The following is a 22999-nucleotide window of genomic DNA, read 5'->3' on the forward strand; positions in this document are numbered from 1 at the left end:
TTCTTGGAAGTTTGAGACAAAATTTGAATTTACTTAATTTTCTGTTGAATATTAAAATAAGAAATTTGTAAATTTTTACACAGCCTAATTAATGAAAGCTGTTTACTCGTTGATATGGCTCGGAATTCAGTGCTGCTTTTTTCATATGTAAATTTGACTGATTGGTTTTTTGATTCGTTTTTTCTTATGCTAATAAATGTTAAAACATCAAATATTGTGGCTTTCTCTGATTATACAAATATGGGTAATTCTAAAAGGTAAAGCGCATGTAGTTTCCTCGGGGAAAATGAGTTACGAATTTTTTGGTAGATTAAGGTGTCAAGGAATTGAGCACCATTTCCCAGCACAAGAAAAAGCAATTTTGAAAGAAGTGCGTGGGAGTGCTTAGATTTTATAAGAGTTCAGCTCAAGAATCTTACTTAATATAGCACTTAAATGCTTAAATGCGCAGAAATTATGCAAGAACGTTATTTTGAAATTAAGTAAATATTTTTTGGTGAATATTTTGGAATATAACGCGTTTCATACCCACTTTCAGCCCGTACTGAAAGCCAGGTCAATATCAGTACTGGGAAAATTTAATTGCAAGTCTAATATCAGTACTGATTCAGAGCTATGATCATAGCACATTTTAGTCCAGTCAGTTTTGCTCGAGTCTTGGCCAAGACTTGGCAAGTCTGAGTTCAAGTCTTGGCTGTCAAAAATAGCCAAAAAACCCTCAAAAATAGTTGAAAAAAATGTTTAGACTTATTTAGACTTGCAGTTTGGTACGGGAACGCATTATTGTTAGGATTCTAAATGAATTTGTGATTCTTCAATCAGATTTTGGATTTCAATGAAGCTCACCTCACCCCAGGAATTGCGAAGACCAGATGGTTATTGTAAAAAATACTTACACTTCCATCAGTTCCATAACGCACATGCCATGTTCTGTTAGGCAACCCTCCCTCGCTGAATTCAAACGAAGGCTCACCATCACACGAATAGGTTATATGTTCGGGTTTTATGGGTAGTGTTGTCTCGTTCACGACTTTAGAATGGATTTTGGGTTCAATGAACTCGTCTGACTTGCTTTGTGACGTAATTGTAATGACGTATCTGTCACCCGGTAACAGGTTCTCCCACGTGTTTGAACGTGATAGGCTGAAAAGTTACGCCATCAAACGCGTCAATAATATTAACAGGGCGTCCACTTAAAATAAACGGACAATCATCTTGAAAAGAGTCTTTCAAAAGATGATTATTTTTTAAGATCATGTAAGAATCTTGAAACATCTTCTCGTATGGTTGTGTATACTGGTGCAAGAGTCACGAAAATCATAAAAGATGTTGATAGATCTTAAAAGAATCATAATAGCAGATAGCTCAGAAGATATTTGGACTTAGGAATAGATTATCTATATCTCACCAGACACTAAATTGCGGCTATAAAGCATCAATTAATTAAAGTTAGTTTAAAATACTGAAAATTTTCATCTCATTTCGCTGCTTGTACTTTTTGTTCAACTCAAAACTCATTTTTTTTTCACTTGATACCCAAATACTGAATAGTTTCTTCTTCCTCAATGGAATATGTCAATCTAAACATGCTAATGATATTTGAGCCTCAAAAATTATACCGACGAGAAACTTCTATTATGCGCGGATCGCACATTCTTCACGGAGCATCGCGAAAGTCAAGTTACAATTAAGGAAAAATTAATTGACAGTAATATCGATATCGAATTAAAAAAATTGATGCGTCACTCACATTAAATATATCAGGTAACAGTACCAGTAATTTTTTCTTCTCATTCTGCTTTTATTCAAGATATACTTTAAAGGCGTCTACTGATACCAAATTTACTCACCTTTGCAACCAAATTTTACATTTCCTATCTCATTACATTGTACACATGAACCCTATTTACAAACTTTGCGTATTAAAAGGCTGTGCCCTATAAGTAAATTCCAGTCTGTTTAATCCATATCTAAGCTCCAATTTGATAAGTTGAATCTACTTTCCGCTGCAAAATGATCTGTTAGTCAGGTTTACAGCGTTTTGTTTCGATAACTCCTTTTCATCAGATTTTCACCAATTCTTTAGATTGCTCTCAGCTCTTTACAGTTTTTCCTTTGTGTAGAACGCATAAGAATAAACTCAATAGAAATTGTTATAACCAGATATTGTAAGTTAGAGAAGTTAGACAAGTTAATTAGGTGTTTGAAATAAGCGTTCTTTTGTAAAGTGTTATTGTTTTGAAGGCGCCAAAGAGGGTAGTTGAGTGATATATCTTAAACAAACAAATTGATGAACAAAAGCATATTGAGCTGTCAAAATATTTAGTTGAATTAGCAAAATTGTGTTTGTGCATCAGGCCAAAGTCGAAATGAGTGATTTAGGTTTATAGGTAAACTAGAGAGCGAACATTTGAAGTGAACTAGATACTTTGAACAGAAATGGAATTTCAATTTGAACCAAATTAAAGTGTGATTTCAAATTTACAAAAAAATTGGCAACTCCAAAATTGGTACACTCAACTCTTTAAGTTATAATCGTCATTGGAATCGGAAATTTTGTGGGGATATTCCCCTTATGATTTTCGATATATAATAGGGATACGCGGCCAGTTACACCTTTTTCGATCAGATTTATTAGAACCGGAAGTGGTGTTATTCGACGGTTTTTGATAATTTGCGGTATAAATTTCGATAGTTTATGGATGAAACAACGGTAGAAACCAGGCGTGCTAGCATGTACTGGTGCAGTAATGTATTGGATAATCATGGGAATGGTTTAGAAAGTTGTGGAAGAAATTTATTAGAGTTCTGTTGACTTAAAGTAAATAAAAAGGCAGTTTATCGGTTTTCCAAGTACCCTACCGATAAAAAGTTGTCCGACCCCCCGGGATGGGAAGGAGTTGTTGGTTGATAACTGGTCAATGATGGGGAGGTACCCCTAGTGGACCTCTATTGCAAGTATAAATTTCATGCGAATCCCACCACCCGACACCGAGCTATTAACACCGGAATTTGTGTGATTTGAAGGTTTTGAGGTATTTTACTGTGAAATATGAATGTTTGAGTCAGAAATAAGGCGATTAATCAGTTGTAATGTCCTGCACGTGTGAATTAATGTTTTTGCATGATCTTGGGAAGGGTTTAGGATATAAAATGGTGATTTTTAAGTATATTGGTAATTATCACAGGAATGTAGTTAGCACCTAAATTGAAATAGTATTTTTTCGAAAAGTTGACGTCGGATTGACCTGAAAATTGAGGAATAGACTAATTTGGGTACGAGGAGTCCGATTTTAAGCACGATTTTAAGCACACCAACCTGCACGGAACTAGCGCACGCCGGTGCTGCGGAACGTAAAATTTGAATTGCTCGTGGAGTATTGGTAGTAGCCTTTTGGTTTTTGGAGGGTTAGTGTAACTTTTCAAGTGCTTCCGAGTGGTGATATTTTCAATCCCAGATTCCGACCGGAAGTTGGTGCTTCGGGACAACCCGAGTGCCGAAAACCGGAATTTGGCCTTTTTGAGCGACCGAATGACTTTGAATTGGTATTAATATGATAACTTGCGACAGTTAGTGACAAAAAATAACCACCCCGGTCAATTTTGACGAACTCGGATTTTTCGGGTTTCGGCGCCCACGACTCGTTAAAAAATATTAAATTGCAAACGACTCGCAACGGCTGATCCGTTGGTCATGAAACTTGGCAGGCAAATGGTGGCACCCTATAGTTACTATAAAGTTTTACTTGAAGACGCTTTGACCACTACTTCGCAAGTTATTAAGTTTGGAAATTTGGGGTCATCCGGGAGGTCGATGAAAAGTGTGCGCGGTCATTGCTCGTGTTCTAATGGGAGTTAGGCCATAAAATTTTGTTAGTAGGTGCAACTATGAGAAAACTTTCCGTGACAGTAATTAGTTTTATTAACTTGACCCTTCACTTTGGACGAATGACCCCTGATTGACCTCTAGAGGTCACACTTTTGGGATTTTAGGAATATTAGACTTTTCGGCGGTTTCTAACTGGGGAATTGCATGAAATGTTGAAAAAAGCTAAGAATAACAACTGCTCTTAGCTTTGGGGTTGAGTTTAGTTATTTATTCAACACATGATTTTTGACAGGGATTGATTGCAGCTAATTAATTTTATAGCAGAAATAGAGGTATAAGACCTTTTCAGACCGAATTTCAATGTTTACTAAGCAATCACTGATTGACATGTCAAGTGCGTATATGAGATAAAGTGGAGTGGATTTATTTACATAAGAGTCCAATAGTTGTGTACTTAAGATAAGGAGAATGTTCAACAATGGTTGGTAGCAGTTGAATGACAGAGCATAGTTTGATATTGATTTGTTTGCATAGCAAACAAAGCCCTCCTACGGAATGTGACAGATTGCAAGTGTAAGTTGCAATGTTTACTTAAGAGATTAAGGTTTGTTTGCTTAAGATAAGAGCCTATTGGTTGAGTATAAATTGAAGTGACACAGTGAGAGAAAGAGAGAGATGTTGGAGATTCTGGGAGAATTCTGAAGTTTGAACACAAGAGAGTTTGCTGCACAAGCGACAGAAAGCTTTGATTTAGAGGGACTAAACTTTAAAGGGATTTAGAGTTAGATTGAACTTTGGAAGTTTGTAATTGCAAGACCAGTTGGGATACTGTGAGCGGTTTTGATTTAGTTCATTTGGGAAGTGAACCACGGATATAGTCATTATTATTCTAAATACTATTATAAATTGTCATGAATTTGTCTTTTCCATTGCTGTGCAACTGATTCTACATTCGTTATCCATATAACTAGAATTGATATTACGAGCCCCATTGTGAATTAACTTATTTCAAGGCAATCTAATTTGCAACAGCATACAAGAGTGGAAGAGGGGAAATAGCAGAGTAACAAATTAACGCTTGCTTCACCAATTCAAAATCTTTGGTTATTTTATTTGATCGATCTTCTGGGCGACAGAGTCCCCTCATTGTTAGCCTAGTTAAAAATTCAGAAGACGACCTTTTGTGTGCTTGAAGAAAATATCAATTAAATGTATATAATCATATAATCATTTTTCAATAGCTGACTTTTTGTTTTCTTTTTTACTTTAGTTTTTACCTTTCTAAAATTATGTTTAGAAACAATTAGAATAATGAAAAGGTATGTCAGTGTGTTGTCATAAAAATAATTATCCATGGTTCTTTGCATAAAAGTTATAAGCAAATTAATGTTTAAACTTGGAAAACAGAAGAAGATTGTAAAACAGATCGGAAACTTATTTTATGTTTTATAAATGGCACCCTTTTTTTCCTGATGACAGCAAATATATGTCATTGTGTCTTCTATCAATAAACAACAACAAAATTATACTGCAAGGAAATGCTTACAAATTAACGAATTTGGTTAAAACTAATGGTGAATATTTGGCAAGGAAGTTTAAAGCTGCTCTTTAATTTACAATTTCGTTCTTGGAAAAAATGTGAAAAAGTTAAATTAGCTCAATTGGTCAATCTCTTACAAAAAAATGTCATACCACATAATAGTGACCTATAGTCACACCATCATTGCCGCAAAAACACGCATTACAACTTGTTCACACAGCTAATGTTTAAAAATGTCTGTTCACGTGGGAGTGATAACGAGAAAAGTATTTTGCCTTAAGAGCTCCTTAAAAACAAACAAGCCACTAACATTGAAAAATCAAACTGTTTGTCAGGATCGTCCTCTATGACGCCTTCTATTCCATATATGGAAATATTGAACCACTCTCCAGTGCCTGACAATGTAGCAGTTTGCAGCGTGATTGACTTTTCACTAACTGATGTCACAGATGTGAAGTTATCGGTGTACATTGAGACGTTTATCCAGATGTAATCACCCGCTACGTCAAAGGGACTGTAGGGTTCCACTTTGAGATGGTAGATTTCACCCGGAATCAGGTAGGAGAGTTTGAATGGTTGCTCTTCCAGGGTTATTGGGAAAACTGTGGGGGAGGCCGGTAGTTTGTCATCGAAGATTTTTACCTCCTAAAGGAGTTGAGAAATATTATACAAACTGACTAAATATGGAAAAAGTTTTGCCAAAAAACCAGCTCATCCTAATTATAGCCCATTCGTGAAATGTCCCGCTCTTTCTTCCCTGTTAATTTTACCCCTTATCATTGCACACACGACCAAATCACTTTTCTATCAGTACATCCCGATTTTAATTCTAAATTGCTACAATTGACAGTCAAAATTAGGGAGAGAATGGTTTTAAAAAAATGGTTTTGGGTGCAACGTTTGCAAGGTTAGATTATTTACAATAAGGGTGAAATTATAAAGCGCTTGGAGTGCGTAGAAACTTATTACTTTTTCCTGGACTTTTTTTTATTATACGTTATCCTGCGGCAAGACGTGATCTTATCTTCTAAGATCTTGAAGATTTTTGGCTATCGTCCCGGGCTGCGGTGTCAACGCTAAAAAACGCAAGTTTAGTGGTGAAAGCGTTGAAATTACGTTAGATTTACGCTTGAGTCGTTGAAAAGAAAGTATTACCGTTTCTAAGCGTAGATCTTTTTATAATTTTGAACTTATCCAACGCAGAATTTACATAACTTTGAGCTGAATTTAGCGCTGGTGTTGCATAGTTTTGCATTTCTAAGCGTAGATCCTACATAACCTTGCAATGGATTTAGCAATGGTCTAGTATAATTTTGGGTTGAATATAGCGTTGATCTTACATAATTAAGTCCGATTGTCTTACAGTCCGATTGTCTTACAGTCCGTTTTTTTTGCAAACAAGTAACATTGGCGCAGTCAAAGAAGAGGAGAAAAGCATGTAGGAAGTCAGTCGCCAGAGTCTCACAGACAGAGATCTAAGCTTTATACTTATTTGAGATCTGATCTGCGCTAAGAAACGCAAACTTATTTGTGATCTACGCTTAGAAACGCAAAACTTTGTTGAACCTACGCTTAGAAACACAAAAATTGGCACAATTTATTGTTAAAAAAATTGTTTGATCTACGTTAGAAGTAGAAAATTCAACGCATTAACAGGAAAATTATATTTAAAAAATTCCGGTTAATTTTCTAAGTTGACAACGCCAGTTAAAGTTTATCTTACATAATTTTGCCGAAAATCTTTGACCGGTGTGTAAAATCTTGTATAAAGTTTGATGATCTTGTAACCTCTTGTAAGATAAATGTTTATATTGTATTGTTCAGTCAGAATCTCGAAGCATATTACAAATTATGCATTCGGAGTTGCCCAACATTTCAACATTACGCTGTTTTTTTTCACGTTTCAATTAGATTAAATCCCGATTATTTGAGTTTCAAGATTTATAGCTTCAAAAGGCGCTTCGATCAATAATAAAGCCTTTTTTTTCAAATTTCCCCGGGTTCAGCAAAAGACTCCCCCGTGTCAATAAAGTTGTCTCTATAAAGTTTGTCTACAATTTCTGGTTTTTAGAACTTTCTTAGATAGTGAAACGCGTTTCCAATGTCACTGTAACGGCTGCTCTCCTTGTGTTTCACAAAGAAAGTTTTACACCGCCCAGTTCGTTCTGAGTGGTTACAAAATCTGTCCGGATACTTCGTTTATGCAGTTCGCTTTTGTAACTGTATATCCGCTCTGCTGTACTTACCGTTGTATTAACTATTTTAGTTCGTAACTATTCTCTGATCTTAGTTTTTTCAACTATCAATTTGAACTGGATTGCTACAGATCACACAATACGGGATCTCTTTATGTATACCAGTTCAATCCGATAGAAAAACCAAATCGAAGACAAAGATATATGTCTAAGACCTGTTTGTGCAAAAATATTTAAATTTAAACTTAAGTTGGCTTTTGCTATTTGTACTCACAAGTTGAGAATACCAGAAATTGGGGTTGTAACAGTTGAATTTCAGCTCCAATAATTCGTTGATGCAAGACACAGTAACAGAATTTACCGCTCAAGAATAATATTTAGAATACAAGACACAGTAACAATTTACTGCTCAGGAATATTTCTAGTTCAAGACACAGTAACACGTTATTTACTGCTCAAGACAATTTTTTTTGCAATATTTTGCTGAGTTATATTTTCAGCCGTTTTCTGCGGCTACTACGTTGAGTTCTGTATGTTGCTTTTTTGTTATTTCCCCCTTTTCTCTTTTTTCTCACGTGACAAACTGTAACTAGAACTATAACTATAACTATAACTATTAAATGACTAAGACATCAGAAAGTGTTTTGTTTCTATTTTCCCCGCCTATGCAAGCTTGTTATTCCTTAAGCTCAGCTCCAACATCGCCGGTCCTGTTTTCCTTCGTGAAAACATCATCGTCAGTTGGAAGTACTGGAGCGAGCTTCACTACGGGCCTCCTGTAGTATCCATCTTTTGTTCGGATTTTCGCTGATCGAATCACTCCGTCGGAACCTTGAAATGTTTCGGTTATTCGACCCAGATTGTAATATCCACGTTTGTCACTGTCTTCCACTAACCACACAAGATCACCCCGCTGAAGACTTCTTTCCGTTGTGGTCTGCCATTTCTTTCGACTATTCAACGTTGGCAAGTATTCTTTACGGAATCTGTCCCAGATGAGGTCTGCGTAAGCTTGTGTTTGTCGGAAGAGCTTTCTATGATCAACAAATTGCTCTGCACCTGATAGATACGGTAAACAAAGGTTCATGTTGCCAAGTAGGAAGTGGTTTGGAGTAATAGCTTCTAAATCGGTAGCATCAGAACTGACTTGTGTCAGCGGTCTAGCATTCAGCGTCTGTTCAACAAGACACAACGTGGTTGACAGAACATCCTCCGTGACTGATCGATTGCCCAGCACTGCGTACATTGCCTTCTTGCAACTCCTAACCAGTCTTTCCCACACTCCTCCAAAATGTGGTGCTGCAGGTGGGTTGAACTTCCATCTGATACCTTGTTCAATCAGATGTTCTTCAATTCGCACCCTGTTCCATGCTGCTATATACTCTGCCAGTTCTTTTTCAGCTCCAACGAAGTTTGTCCCGTTATCGCTAATCATTTTGACCGGTTTGCCTCTTCGTGCATTGAATCGCATAATTGCGTTCAGACAACAATCAGTGTCTAGTTTTGGTACAATCTCTACATGTACCGCACGTACAGTAAGGCATGTGAATAGACAGCACCAACGCTTTTTGTTTCTTCGACCAATCTTTACTGTGAATGGTCCGAAATAGTCTACGCCCACATTCGAGAACACTGTTGATGCGACTAATCGTTCTTCAGGTAGTTCTGCCATTACTGGTGCTTTTGTTTGGGCTCTTCCCTTTCGACATCTAATGCATTTGTCTTTGATCGATCTCAAAGCATTTCGTATGCCTAGGATCCAGAATTTCTGCTGAACTATGTTTCTGACATGTTCAGTACCTTCGTGATGACTATTCCTATGTTCATTTCGCAAAAATAATTCAACTGCATGGTGCTTCCAATGTGACAGTATTGGATGCTTCGTTTCGAAGCTCAATTGACTTTTACCTATTCTGCCTTGAGCACGAATAAGTCCTTGCTGGTCTATGAATGGTGAAAACTGGAGGATTTTGCTGTTTTTTGGAATTTCCCTTTCAGCCTTGAGAGATTTCTTCTCTTCAGTAAACTGTTCTTGCTGCAGTAGTCTGAAGATGCTTGCTTGTGCATCCTCTCTTTCTTCAACACTTAGTGTTTTTGTTGCCGGTTTGTGTTTTTTGAATACACGCTGTATGTATGCCATTGTATTTAATAGTCGATTGTAATTGCTGAATCGTTCCCACTGAATCAGCGGCTTCTTCTCTTCAACCTTAGCTGAGAAGACCATTTCGTCGTTTTGTTCGTCTGAAGCAAATGTTAAATTCAACTGTTCAGACCATTCGTTCTCTCGTTGCTTCAACCAGGCCGGCCCAGTGAGCCATTCACTTCTCTTAAGTTCGTCAACATTGATCGCTCGTGTCCCGATGTCAGCTGGATTGTTAATACCACTCACATGATTCCACTGTGAAACATTAGTTGTATCCAAAATCTCAGCCACTCTGTTTGCAACAAACACCTGTTGCTTACGGTGGGAGCTATGAATCCATTGCAGAACAGTCGTGGAGTCTGACCAAAAGTTGCAATTCTGAATCTTCGATTCGTGTTCCTTCACTATCTGTTCTTTAAGTCTCACCGCCATCACTGCTGCTTGTAGTTCCAAGCGTGGTATGGAAAGGTGTCGCATCGGTGCGACTCGGCACTTTCCGATTACAAATGCTAAGTCTGCTGAGTATTCTTTCGGCTTTGAACGTAGGTATGCCACAGCGCACATTGTGTCTTCAGATGCGTCGGCAAACACATGAAGTTCCCATTTGTCCTTGGCTGTGCTGAAGTATCTTCTATCAATGCTGGTTTCTGCTACTTCTGGAAGCTGCGCCTTCCACTTCAGAAACTCCTCTTCTTCGTTAGGTTCTACTGAGTTGTCCCAATGTTGTCCATTTTTGGTCCAGATGCTCTTCAGGAGTCGTCTCATATGGACACTGAATGGTGCAAACAGTCCAAGAGGATCAAACACTGAAGAAACTAGAGATAAGATCTTCCTTTGGGTGATTGGGGTCTCAACTTCTTTGCTTGTACCTCTACAAACCTGTAGACTATCATCGGTAATCGTCCACTGAAGCCCAAGCACTGATGACCCTTCATGGCTGGGTTCTACTTCAACCTGCTTTGTTTTGCTGATTGATCTTAAGTCCTCTGGGATTGCGTTGGTTAACACGTCGCTGTTGGTGATCCACTTCTTCAGTTCAAATCCGTGATTTGAGAGAAGAGGTTGCAGTTGTTTGAAAACCTTGATTGCTTCTTCAGGTGTTTCGACTGACTTAATGAAATCGTCCATGTAGAAGTTGTTTTGGATTGTTTTTGCTGCAATTGGGAACTCGTCCTCATTATCGATGGCTACTCGCTTCAGAGCGTAGTTGGCACATGTTTGTGAACTCTTAGCTCCGAAAACATGACGTTGATACTCGTAAATTTGCACAGGTTCGTTCATTGTTGGTCTCCACAAGAATCTCAAGCAGCTTTTATCCCGTTCAGGAACTTGCACTTGCAGAAACATTGATTCAATATCTGCGGTTAGGGCACTTGGTCCTTCTCGAAATCTGAATATTGTTCCGATCAACCCGTGTAGTAGATCGGGTCCGGCTAACAGCTTGTCATTTAGGCATACGTCCTTGTATTTTGCTGCAGCGTTGCAAACACGGCGAACTTTACCCGGTTTGTTGTGGTTTAGTACTGGATGGTGTGGCAAATACCATTCTCTTGCGAAAGTGCCTTTGACTTCCGATTTACCAAGGATCTTCACAAATCCCTTTTCAACATCTGTATCAATTGACTGTTGATACAATTCTTTTAACTTTGGTTCTCGTTGGAATCTTCGTTCCAGTGAGTAGAGCTGACCAAGGGCTGAGCCGTAGTTGTTTGGAAGACTGGGTTCTGGTTCATTCCAGAGCATGCCCACTTCGTACCGCTCGCCTGTAAACTTTGTCGTGCTCTCTAGAAATTTCTGAGCCTGCTGCTCTTTCTTTGATTGACTTACAACATTTATTTTGGAAGCATAGGTTTCTATGTCCCACCATGATTGGATATTTTCTGCCACTTTCACATCTTCTGTGAAGGCGAAATGACAAACATTTTGACTTTTCTTGCCTGTCATGGGACCACTGACTACCCATCCTAATTCTGTTAAGACGGCGAAAGGCTCACTTCGTGTTCCAATCTTATAGTCCAATGGACGTTGAATTTTGTAGGCATCTTGTCCAAGTATGATGCCTACTTCCATCAGGTTGAATGTTCTGTTAGTGAGAACATTCAGGTGTCTGAATTTGTTCTTCAGTTCCTTGTAGTCATATGTTGTGTTTCCCAACGAGATTGATGGGTTTGCAAACGCTTCAATTGAATGCACCTTTGAATGTAGTCCCTTTATTGTGATAGGAACCTTCTCTGTCCTCAAATCTTGCGTCCCATGTATGCCAGCTATGTTCAAGGTAACGTCCGTGCCTTTGGCTTGTAGTTGATTCTTGACACTTTGGTCGTTGAATGAATCTGTTGACCCACTATCGAGGAAAGCATAGGTAGTCAGCCTGTTACCACCACTCTGAACCGATACTGGAACTATTTGAAGAAAACTAGTAACTTGGTTACTCTGGTTGATTGTTGCTGCGCTTACGTTAACTGCGTGACTACCCTCGTCCATTCGGTTTTCTGAGTGTAGCAGTCTGTTGTGCTTTTTGGTACATCCGTTTATACCGCACACTTTGACTTTGCAATCTTTGATTGCATGTCCTTTTCCCAGACATCCATAACATAAGCGTTCTCTCCTCACTGCCACGTATCGATCATTCACACTCAAGTTTTTGAATGATGGACAGTTCCAAATTTTATGAGTGCCATCGGCTAATGGACAGTGATCGCTTTGCGTCTGCTTGGTTTCTTGCAGGTTCGAACTTGCACTGAAGTTCGATGTCTTCGAGAATTGTTTTTCTCTATTTGCGTTGCGTCGGTCTTCTTCTTTGCGTTCCCCTTTAAACGCTGAAAACCCTTCATGCACGAATGCCATTCGTGATAGCCATTTTTCAAACATGATTAGATCAGGCCAGTCCTCGTCTTTGTCATCGACGTAGAACCACCATTTTTCTTTAAGAACTTGAGATAGCTTATCAACTGCCATGTACAATGTCGAACTTGATTGCAAATCACCAATATGTTTGTACTCTTTGAGCACGTTCACGAAGTTAGATACAATAACAGAAAAATTAATCAGGCTGGTTGAATCATGAGGTTTCACTTGGTTAGGTTTTCGTAGGCTCTCAAGCTGCGCATCTATAATTACATGCGGTCTTCCAAATTTTCTTTCTAAAATGTTCCAGGCAGCACTATAAAACTGTCCAGAATAGCCCATTCCCGAGATTGCAGATTTTGCTTTGCCTGTTAGCAGAGTCTTTAAATGGCTCATTTTTTCTGAGTCGGGAATCGTGCGTTTATCTACTGTTGCTATGAACATGCTAGACCACTCAGGCCACTCCAGCGGGTTTCCGTCAAAATTGTTCAACCTCAATTTTGGTAAACTACTGCTTGAATGTCCAGTGTTGTAGTGCCTTCCAGCTATCGGCGATATATCCCGCCCTTCAACACTTACTGAGCGTTCGCGAGAGTTTGGGTACCATGGGTAATGCCTCTGCTTATTCCATTCAGTGCTGACGTCAAAGCGAGCTCTTGGTCGAATTGGCGTTCGCGTGTCGTTCATCGAATTCGCCCACTCCGAGACATCTCTCCCTTTTGGGGTCCAATTGAAAGGTGACTTGTCACGCGCCTTAGTCGATTGAGAACGGAAGTCATCTTTCTCCAACGCTGTTTTTTGCAATTGGCGCTCTAGGTCTCGCTCTTTTTCCCGAAGCTGATGTTGCATCTCTAGTTCTTTCATTTGCATTTCTAGATCCAACCTCTTTCGATCAAATTGTGCTCGTTCGATTTGCAACTTTCTTTCAAATTCAATTTCAAATTCTTTTATTCGTTCTTCAACCTGACGTTTCACTGAAGATGTTTCCGAAGCGTTTTCTGTATCCTGGTTGATTGTCCGTGTAACCGTATTCGTCGTTGCATTGCTTGTGTTACCATGGTTTTGGTTAAACTCTGGAATTCCAACGTTTTGTGCTAACTGCTGCACATTATTCGCAGGCGGTTGCTCTTCATTGGCACGAAGAGTTGACTGGCTTTGCTGGCTTGACATGTTTGTCTCTCCGTGGATATACGGTAACCACTCTGAGTTCAAATATTGAAAGTATTTTTCTCTCTCATGTTTGCGTTTTAAAGAAATATCTGGGTCTCGGAGAGTCTCAGCTTTCTTATTCACGAGTCTTTGAATGCTGTCGTCCAGTTGCAGTATCTGCTGATAAAGAGTCTTGAGCTTGCTTGGTCGATCTCGATTATCAATGAGCTCAAAACCTTCTTCCTGTTTCTCAATCCACTTGTTTCGCAAGTTGTTGATCTGTCGATCCAAAACGCTTTGACTCTGTGACGGAGTCACTTCTTGTGTACTTCGGGACTGCAGCTTGAACCTCTACAGCTCCTTTATTTGTTTGCTTTAATTGAGTTATGCTTTTCAAAGTTCCTATCTGCTTTGCCTAATTGGCTTTGCGTTGTTGAATTGCTCGTTGAGTTTTGTTCTCATTCGTCGATGACTTCGTCACTTCGACTGTTGGGTTGGACAGCAGTTTATTCCACTGTCCGGGTCGGCGGACCAAATGTAACGGCTGCTCTCCTTGTGTTTCACAAAGAAAGTTTTACACCGCCCAGTTCGTTCTGAGTGGTAAAAAAATCTGTCCGGATACTTCGTTTATGCAGTTCGCTTTTGTAACTGTATATCCGCTCTGCTGTACTTACCGTTGCATTAACTATTTTAGTTCGTAACTATTCTCTGATCTTAGTTTTTTCAACTATCAATTTGAACTGGATTGCTACAGATCACACAATACGGGATCTCTTTATGTATACCAGTTCAATCCGATAGAAAAACCAAATCGAAGACAAAGATATATGTCTAAGACCTGTTTGTGCAAAAATATTTAAATTTAAACTTAAGTTGGCTTTTGCTATTTGTACTCACAAGTTGAGAATACCAGAAGTTGGGGTTGTAACAGTTGAATTTCAGCTCCGATAATTCGTTGATGCAAGACACAGTAACAGAATTTACCGCTCAAGAATAATATTTAGAATACAAGACACAGTAACAATTTACTGCTCAGGAATATTTCTAGTTCAAGACACAGTAACACGTTATTTACTGCTCAAGACAATTTTTTTGCAATATTTTGCTGAGTTATATTTTCAGCCGTTTTCTGCGGCTACTACGTTGAGTTCTGTATGTTGCTTTTTTGTTATTTCCCCCTTTTCTTTTTTTTCTCACGTGACAAACTGTAACTAGAACTAGAACTATAACTATAACTATTAAATGACTAAGACATCAGAAAGTGTTTTGTTTTTATTTTCCCCGCCTATGCAAGCTTGTTATTCCTTAAGCTCAGCTCCAACAGTCACGATAAAAATTTTTTCAACTACAATGCACAATGATATAGAACGCAAACTCATTAGTAGCAATCATTCATAATATGTTCTGACATACCCAAACGAGTCAAAGCAAATGTGATGTCATGACGAAAAAAGAGCAGAACGCGATTTTTTGACAATTCTCTTGAACGCCTGTGTTAGAGCATTTTTTAATCGGCCAAACAATATCTCTACAGACAAATACAGTTTTGGTAAAGTATTTTATGGTAATTTTTGTGTTTTTGCCGCAAATTGAACCAAAGGGAGAAAATTAACTCAAAAGAAGAAAGAGATGGATATGCTTTGTCATCAAATAAATCTTGACGGAAAGAATGCACACAAATTATAAAACGTTTTTTTGTCAATATATATGCTCTTACAAAAAAACACAATCAGAATGAGTCCAAAGTATTTTTTATAGTCAATTTTCTGAAACCAAGAATTTTTATCTAATTGGGAACAAAATTGTGTGTTTGCTTGAAAATAAATTGTGGAAAACGTTGGTGTACAAAATGCGCCAAAGACTGGCACTAAACCAAATATAAACAGTTTTACTGACTGCTGTATCCGTAAAAGTTACAGAGAATTTACAGTTAGGTTTTCAAAAAAAGCTAAGGGTTATGAAAACAGGCTTTAATTATAACAAATTCAAGAAAAAAACTTCGGGAGAAAAAATTATAATTCTTTGTTGAAACATTTTCAGTATTTGTTTTTGAATCAAAGCGACAGTGGTTTCAGTTATAGGCAAAATTTTCTAAAAGAGTGCTTCCTTAATTTAATTTCTAAGTTTCGACTGCTGGCAAAAATTTTAGTCATCGCTTTTGCAGACAATATTGTTCCAAAAAATGTAAAGGGTCTGTTTTATTTTTATAAAATAGGAAAAAGAAAAATTTATGGAAAATGTTTTTGTAAGATCATTTAAAAAATAAAAAATCCGGCGAAACAGAGTACAAGCGAATTGACGAAATACAGGCTTTATCTAATAACAGTTTTTCCGGAGCATCGTTTAATTATTGAAGGAAAATTTTATCGATTAAATCTTTACACTTAACTTTCTCAATTCAAAGCTAATCTTTTCGTGCTTTATTTGTACTTTATTGCGGTGGCTACGTTATGCTATAATGATACACAGAGGATTGCGAAAGTGCAATGACCCGACCCCTGTAATCCACAATTAAGTATAAACTATCTATCAACTGAAGCAGAGCTCTTTTACTGAAGTAGTTAATTATTTTTTATTAAACCTTTGATAGATACGGTAAAAAGGACAGACGTCTATACTAAAGAGAGTTCACACCCGCAATATTGAAATGCTTATTTACAATAAACAATCGAACAAATGAATTGTAAACCGGGAGTCAACTCTAATGCAAAATCTCAAATAGAAGATAAAACTATCTGATCAAGCGAACAAATAATTAACCAAAAAATTCACATTCAAAAGTCAACTTCCAGCTAAATCATTTTTTATTAAATTCTAATATCAAAGTTTAGACTTATAGGTGAGTATTTTAGTCAGAAGTTGAAAAACTAATCCATGCAATCACTTATATATCTAAATTGATCATGCAAAATCAGATTAAATTCAAATAGAAGTTACACCGGCTATATAACCACGAAAAAATGGCGATTGAGGCTTGACTGACACTGAAAGTTATCTATCGATTGTTCTAACGGCCTGGTTATCAAATCTTACAAACATACATATGTACAAGTAAGAACGGAAAAACACCAAAATCAGTTTTCAAACCCATTGAAAAAATGTTACGGATAGAAAAGAAAAACAAGAAAAAAAAATGTGTATGAATTAGCTAGAAGAGCTTGGTAAAGAGAATAAATTACAGCTGGACAGGCCAAAACAAAAGTTTTGTTTAAAGGTATATTATTGAAATAAAGTTTAAAACTATTGGTTGTCAAATGGTCCAATTAAAAGTTTCAATTATTCTTCCGGAGAAAGTCAGATGATCTTAGGTTTATTTTGTTCCGCAGCTAAAATCATTAGGATTTTTTGTCTTTCCAACTGTTAGAAAAGTACAGAAGAAAAATCTCTTTTCATAACTCAAAATTTTTATAATTCTATTATTTTAAAAATTACTAATGTCATATTTTTTAAACCGAAGACCTCATTTAGGTTCAGCTAAACATCGTTAGAACTTCAATTAGACATGTCAGTATTAGGAATCAGCAGCAAAACAAATTGAAAATAAAAAATTTGTCAAAAATCTGAAGAATTTTAATCAAAATTTTTTGGTGTCAAAGTCAACAAAAAGATTTGTTGCCCCTACACCAATTCAGTCAACAGCAACAATTCATCACAAAAACCAAATCACTTTTTAAGCGTACGCCGTCAAAAATCCACACGAAAAAAACTAAACTAGATGTCAAATGCCGCGAAAAAATAAACAAAACGGCTCTATAAACAGAAAATCTAGATCCACATTCAATTATGTTTTAGTCGAAAAACAGGATGAGACAAAGATTAGCATCCTTATGGCTGCAAGGTTACTAAAAACTCATGCACGGTCGAAAAAGTAATACAATTTGGCCCAGTTTTACAAAAGTTTGGAAAAATAATGCCAAAAATGTGAACAAAATCTGTGTGAAAATTTAAATGTTTGCAAAATTTTAAACCTCGAAAACTCCTGGAAAAACAACGAGTTTTGAAATAGTATTTCGGTTTCACTCTTTAACTTTACGAGCTTTCTACTGATATCACTCACTCCCTACGATAAATAAATTTGTCGGCCAAGAATTGAATGAACAAAAAAACCAGTTGAATATAAATATATATATATATATATATATATATATATATATATATATATATAGTTCTTTCACTCTACACGTGCAGTCGGAGCAAAAATTGTAAAATCCACACACAGGTTTAACTTTTTGTTTTATGGGTGACAATTTAGAACAGGTGGTATTTTTTTTAAAAAAATAACGTGTTAGAGCGGTTCATAATCTGCAATTGGGTATTTAGTTTCGTCCTGAGGGGAGGGGGACTGCCATGGAAATTGAATGTTTTATTGACTGTGCATGATAAACGAATAATTGAATTTTTGACTGCTCAGTTTTTTCGTAGAGCCTTTTTTCACTATGATTTGTCTGAACAGGGTATAAAGTGACATGACCATAATCTGTTCATAGTAAAAACACAGACTGAGAAACACTATGATTCAGCGCTCATTTACAATGTTACTAGGATCCGGGCAGCAAAAAAAAGTTTTTGTATTAAAAACATTTATTTGCTCCCTTTTATTTTAACGCATGGACAATATAGTTCTGAGAAGTCTTATTGTGAATGTTCGCAAAGAAGGTATTCAAACATGACAAGTCGATGAATAAATCATGATGTGAATTTCATCTTCACCTGCTTTTATTGGCGTCACACAGTCTGAACGAAGTCTTGAAACAGGATGTTTACAACAAAATTTCACGATTTGCTTGTATTTTTGACGCAATTTAACTTAGAAAGCATTTGACGCTATTCTGCTTGTTGATTAGCGATTATTGACTGACAGTGGGTTTAGCCGACAAGCTGAAAATACGAATTATCGTCGGCCGAACAGTTAATATTTTGAACAATTTCGACCCATCAGAATATAGCTGTCTGCTAAATTTTATATTTTTCCTTGTCGGCCAATTGACATTTCGGCCAATAAGGCAAACACCACTCTGCTTATTGGCAAAGATGGCTTAAAATTTCTGAAACGTAATTTGATTAAATATTCACCCCGGAAGTGAAACCAAACTGTGGAAAAAGAGAGGGGAGGCGAAAAATGAATTGAATCGATGTTATATGTAGAGGCACAATTGCACGAATTGTTTTCAAATGATTTATGGCATTTTTTGATGGGTAAGGTGACAGACCGCATAGACCTCTGAGCTTCGAGTTGCCCGCCCGGTGAATTCGGCAAAAAATTGAGCAAAAGGAGAAAAAGTTCGGATCATGAGAAATACTTCGAATGTGCGCCAGTGTTTTTCGTTGACTCACGAGAAAAATCACGTGTGAAGCAATTTTTTGAATAAGTGACTGATAATATTTTTTCGACAAAAGTTTTCGTGATTTCTTGCACAAAAACGCTTGAAGGTATTAATAGTCAAAAAATTACGCAATGTGGGCGACGAAAAGTTTTAAAAATCTTTCATATATTTAGCGCGTAATCCTTTGAGTGTAATTTTGTCCTGTAGTACTGTAAAAACCGGTAACTCTGTAAAATTGAAAAAATTGAAAATCTCGAGACATCATTAATTAATGCGAACACCGTCTCACCCCAGGATTTCAAATTTTACCTTTGTATACCCCTCGTAAAAGGTACATATGAACTCCACTGAAAAATCACCCCAGTTGACAACTGTTGAGTTCTCGACAAGAGGGGGTTGAACTGGTCTTGTGAATCCAACAGTAGTGAACTGCCTGACCAGAGGGTCCTCTCCTCGACTGTAGGCGTCTACTGTGACGTCATACTTCTCCCCCGGTATCAAATCTGTCAAGTTGACGGTGTTCGTCAACCTTTAACATTTTCAGCCTTCTGATAAACGATCGAACCATATTCCCCATTCAGCCGGTTTATAAATTATCAATTTATAAATTATTTGAGTAAAAATGCAAGAAGACTAGAAAACCCAGGTTGAGGTTCAGACTCAAATTGCTTTATGATCAGACCCAATCGCCCGCACACCCGTGTGTTCCCAGACCAAAATTACAGGGTCTGGACGGAAGTTCGAGCGCACTGCAGTCTGGACGATACTCTGGAGATGGTCTGATCAGAGGTCAATTTGGTCTGAAAAGACTGATCATAGGCGGATTCGCGCTCACTTGGCTCTGCCAGGAGGCAACAATAAAGCAGCGTTCTGATCAGAGACTCATCTAAATTGCGATAACTCTGATCAGAAAAAAGGCCGGTCCCCATCAGAGAAATTTTTGATCAACTGGAGACCACGATGTTTCTTATGGAAAGCTGTCTAAACTCATCCATTGAGTCAGAAATACACTAAACGGTATTCTAAATAAAATTTGTTCTCAACAGTTGGGTTTCGTTTTCATTAACAATACTTTCATAATTGGTTTTCCTTAGATGAACTAAATACTGCAAACATCAGTTTTCTTGAAATGAATATTTTATAGCAAAATTAAGAGATTTGTTCATTAGTAAAATCTTTCTTTGATCAGACTACTTAAAGCACGATTGAGTCTGACCAGAGCCGGTTTCGAGCGTGCTTTAGTCTGATCATAAATGGCTGCAAGTGCAACTGAGTCTGACCACAAATGCTTCGAGCGCAACTGAGTCTGATCATAACCTCTTCGAGCGCACTTGAGTCTGATCATAGTCTGATTAAGGTCTGGGAAACGGTCTGAATTTGAGTCTGGACTATGGCCTGAAGATGGTCTGATCAGAACGCCTTCGGTCTGAAAAGTCTGATCGGAGACCTTCTGTGTCTGGAAAGTCTGATCAGAGGCAACTTGGGTCTGGAAAGTTTGATCAGGGTTAATTTCCGCCTGCAAAGTTTGATCAGAGATTATTTTGGTCTGGACAATCTGATCAGACAAAAACTTGGGTCCTAACCTTAACCTGGAAAGTTAGGGCCTCTAAAAACAACTGTTTTGTTTTTATTGGCTTTAAAAATTATCATAATCAAAAGCAAATTTTGATGATGAAAAAAATGCCATAATTTTCACAATAATGGGTTCACATTTCTTCGTTCCCGAAAACGCATTTTGAGTCAAGCAATGCAAAATTCATGAATCGAGAAGTAAACCCCCCCCTCCCCCCCCCCCGTTTCCTTCACATTGTTGCACGCCCAAACTACATCCTAATCTGGCGGGAATGGGGTGAATATTAATTATCGCATCTATATTGCCCCCCAACCAGATTTATAGACTAATAACAATCCCAATGGGTAGAGTCTGTTTTATAAAGTATTTTGATGTAAAATCAATATGTAAAAGGAACGGGGGGGGGGGGGGTGCTTCTCGATTCATGAGTTATGTATTGCTTGGTTTGAAATCGTACCCCGGAGACAAGTGATGCGAAACAATTATTGACAGAATGCTGGCCAAGCCATAATAACCCTTGGGAGTCGATATGAAACTAACAGAACCGGATTTATTATCACCAACAAAATTCAGTTCTAAAAGGGGGTTGATTTTTGTGGGGGTTAACTTCATATCTAAAATTATGGTTTTTTTCCGTGGGGGTTTATTTCCTGGACCCAAAACAAAGTTTCATAAAATTTATATATAAAGCATGGGACAATGAATGGAAAAAAAGGACTTACGAAAATGATCGTTCCTCAACATAAAGAGCTCCTGAGGTCTTCCCATTGTACTTAAGCACAGTCTTGGAACCAGTACCGGTCCCAAAGTTGAACTCAACTACCAAATTCCTCTCATTGCTTTCTCCGACCGTCGGATGACCAGGTACCGGATCGTCAGTGAGAGTCGGCTGGTTTATGGCGAGAAGTTCGCTTGTAAGAGAGTTCGATTCGGTACTGATGTAAAACGTGTAGTTCTCGCCCGGTGATAAGTTTGTCTGGGTTCTGGAATCAATCTGGGCCGATGAGATCTGGCAGGGTGAGGCTATCGTGCATTCGGGGCCGTCTGGTTCATACGACAAGTAAAGAATCTGCAAAAATACAACTGAAAAACTTGATATTTTGGCAGTTGGGGACACAATAGATCAAAAGTTACAACAAACGCATGATGTTACGGGCCACTATTCTTTGGGCGTTAATAAAGGGTTTATGAAATACATGATATTCAAAACGTGTACTTTGCTATGATTCATAATTTCTACAGTTTCTGATTAAATCACTCTTTTACGGTCTTATGTGTTAAGCAGTCGTCAAAATCTCGAAAAACTGGGAATGATGTGGAATGGGTCTGATCTGCCCCCCCCCCCCTAAGTGTTTTTTATGCCTCCCCCCCCATTACAATTTATATGTTATACAGCACGTTACTATGTAAAAAATAGCACGTGCCCCGGGGGGGGGGGGTGTAAGAGTTATATGCCCACTAAGCCGGGCGGAAACAGAATAGATGCAAATTCCACCACTCCGTTTTTTTTCTTTTTTTTTGTTATCGATTCTTCTGGCGCATACAGAATAGATGTTGAACAGTTTAACCTGAGCACAGCCCTCAATTTTCCAATGTATCTCTATTGAGGTAGTTGTTGCTACCCTGTTGGCCTCGATCTCCTCTGGATTAGCTGGAACTGTCGAGGCAGAATACGAGATGTTAGGCTGTATTAGCTCCAAGTTGTAGAAGGCACTGAAATAAAATAAAAAGAATCTATTCTGTCCCCCCCCCCCCGACCACTGTTATTATGCTCCCCAATTAGAATTTATGTGTTGTTATACAGCACGTTACTATGTAACAAATAGAACGTGCGCCTGGGGCATAAAAGTTATATGTCCACTAAGCTGAGGGTGCGGTGGGGGGGGGGGGGGGGGGGGGTATCAACAAAAATTTACCGTAAACTTTTGAATATTGAAGAATAAAACTGCTGATTTTTTGCTTATTAGTGAAAGTTTAACTTCGGTTAAATTTTATTCAATTGAGTAAAAAATATATCTTAATTGGCTGCTCCAACTACAGTCAAAATTATCTCCAACATTCTTTTGCCCCCTTGTAGTTTTCTTTTTAAATATTACAGTGAAATCTGCTATCGTCCAACGGATGATTTTATACTCCCCACTCAATGAGTGAGACAACAAAATCAAATTTTGATTGACTGTCGCTTCTCAATGCGTGGCCTTCCCGAAGAGAACAGGACTCCTGCTCTTGACACGGCAGATGATTTAGAGTTCAATCGTTTATTCGTTAATTCTAGCTGATTATAACATTGCTTAATTTTTTAAGTAAAAAATAGGATCTAACTTGGAGTGCATTTATATATTCAACTGAACTTGTCTTTTAATTTTAATGTTTTTCTATAATACGGTTGGCAGTTTTTT

General features: G+C 37.8%; 1 protein-coding gene across 1 annotated transcript in view; it reads right to left on the minus strand.

Annotated features, from left to right (window-relative positions):
- LOC142344332 (fibronectin-like) overlaps positions 1–22999 on the minus strand; it is a 62937-nt gene that overhangs the window by 29792 nt on the left and 10146 nt on the right. The window contains exons 3-7 of the mRNA XM_075395919.1: positions 22169–22313; positions 21323–21669; positions 19337–19556; positions 5680–6014; positions 897–1143 (exon numbers count right to left, since the gene is read on the minus strand). Coding sequence (XP_075252034.1) covers positions 897–1143; positions 5680–6014; positions 19337–19556; positions 21323–21669; positions 22169–22313 — 1294 coding nt within the window. The remainder of the gene's footprint in view (positions 1–896; positions 1144–5679; positions 6015–19336; positions 19557–21322; positions 21670–22168; positions 22314–22999) is intronic.

The sequence above is a fragment of the Convolutriloba macropyga genome, chromosome 8 (assembly GCF_964194025.1).
Source record: "Convolutriloba macropyga chromosome 8, txConMacr16.3, whole genome shotgun sequence".
NCBI lineage: Eukaryota > Metazoa > Xenacoelomorpha > Acoela > Convolutidae > Convolutriloba > Convolutriloba macropyga.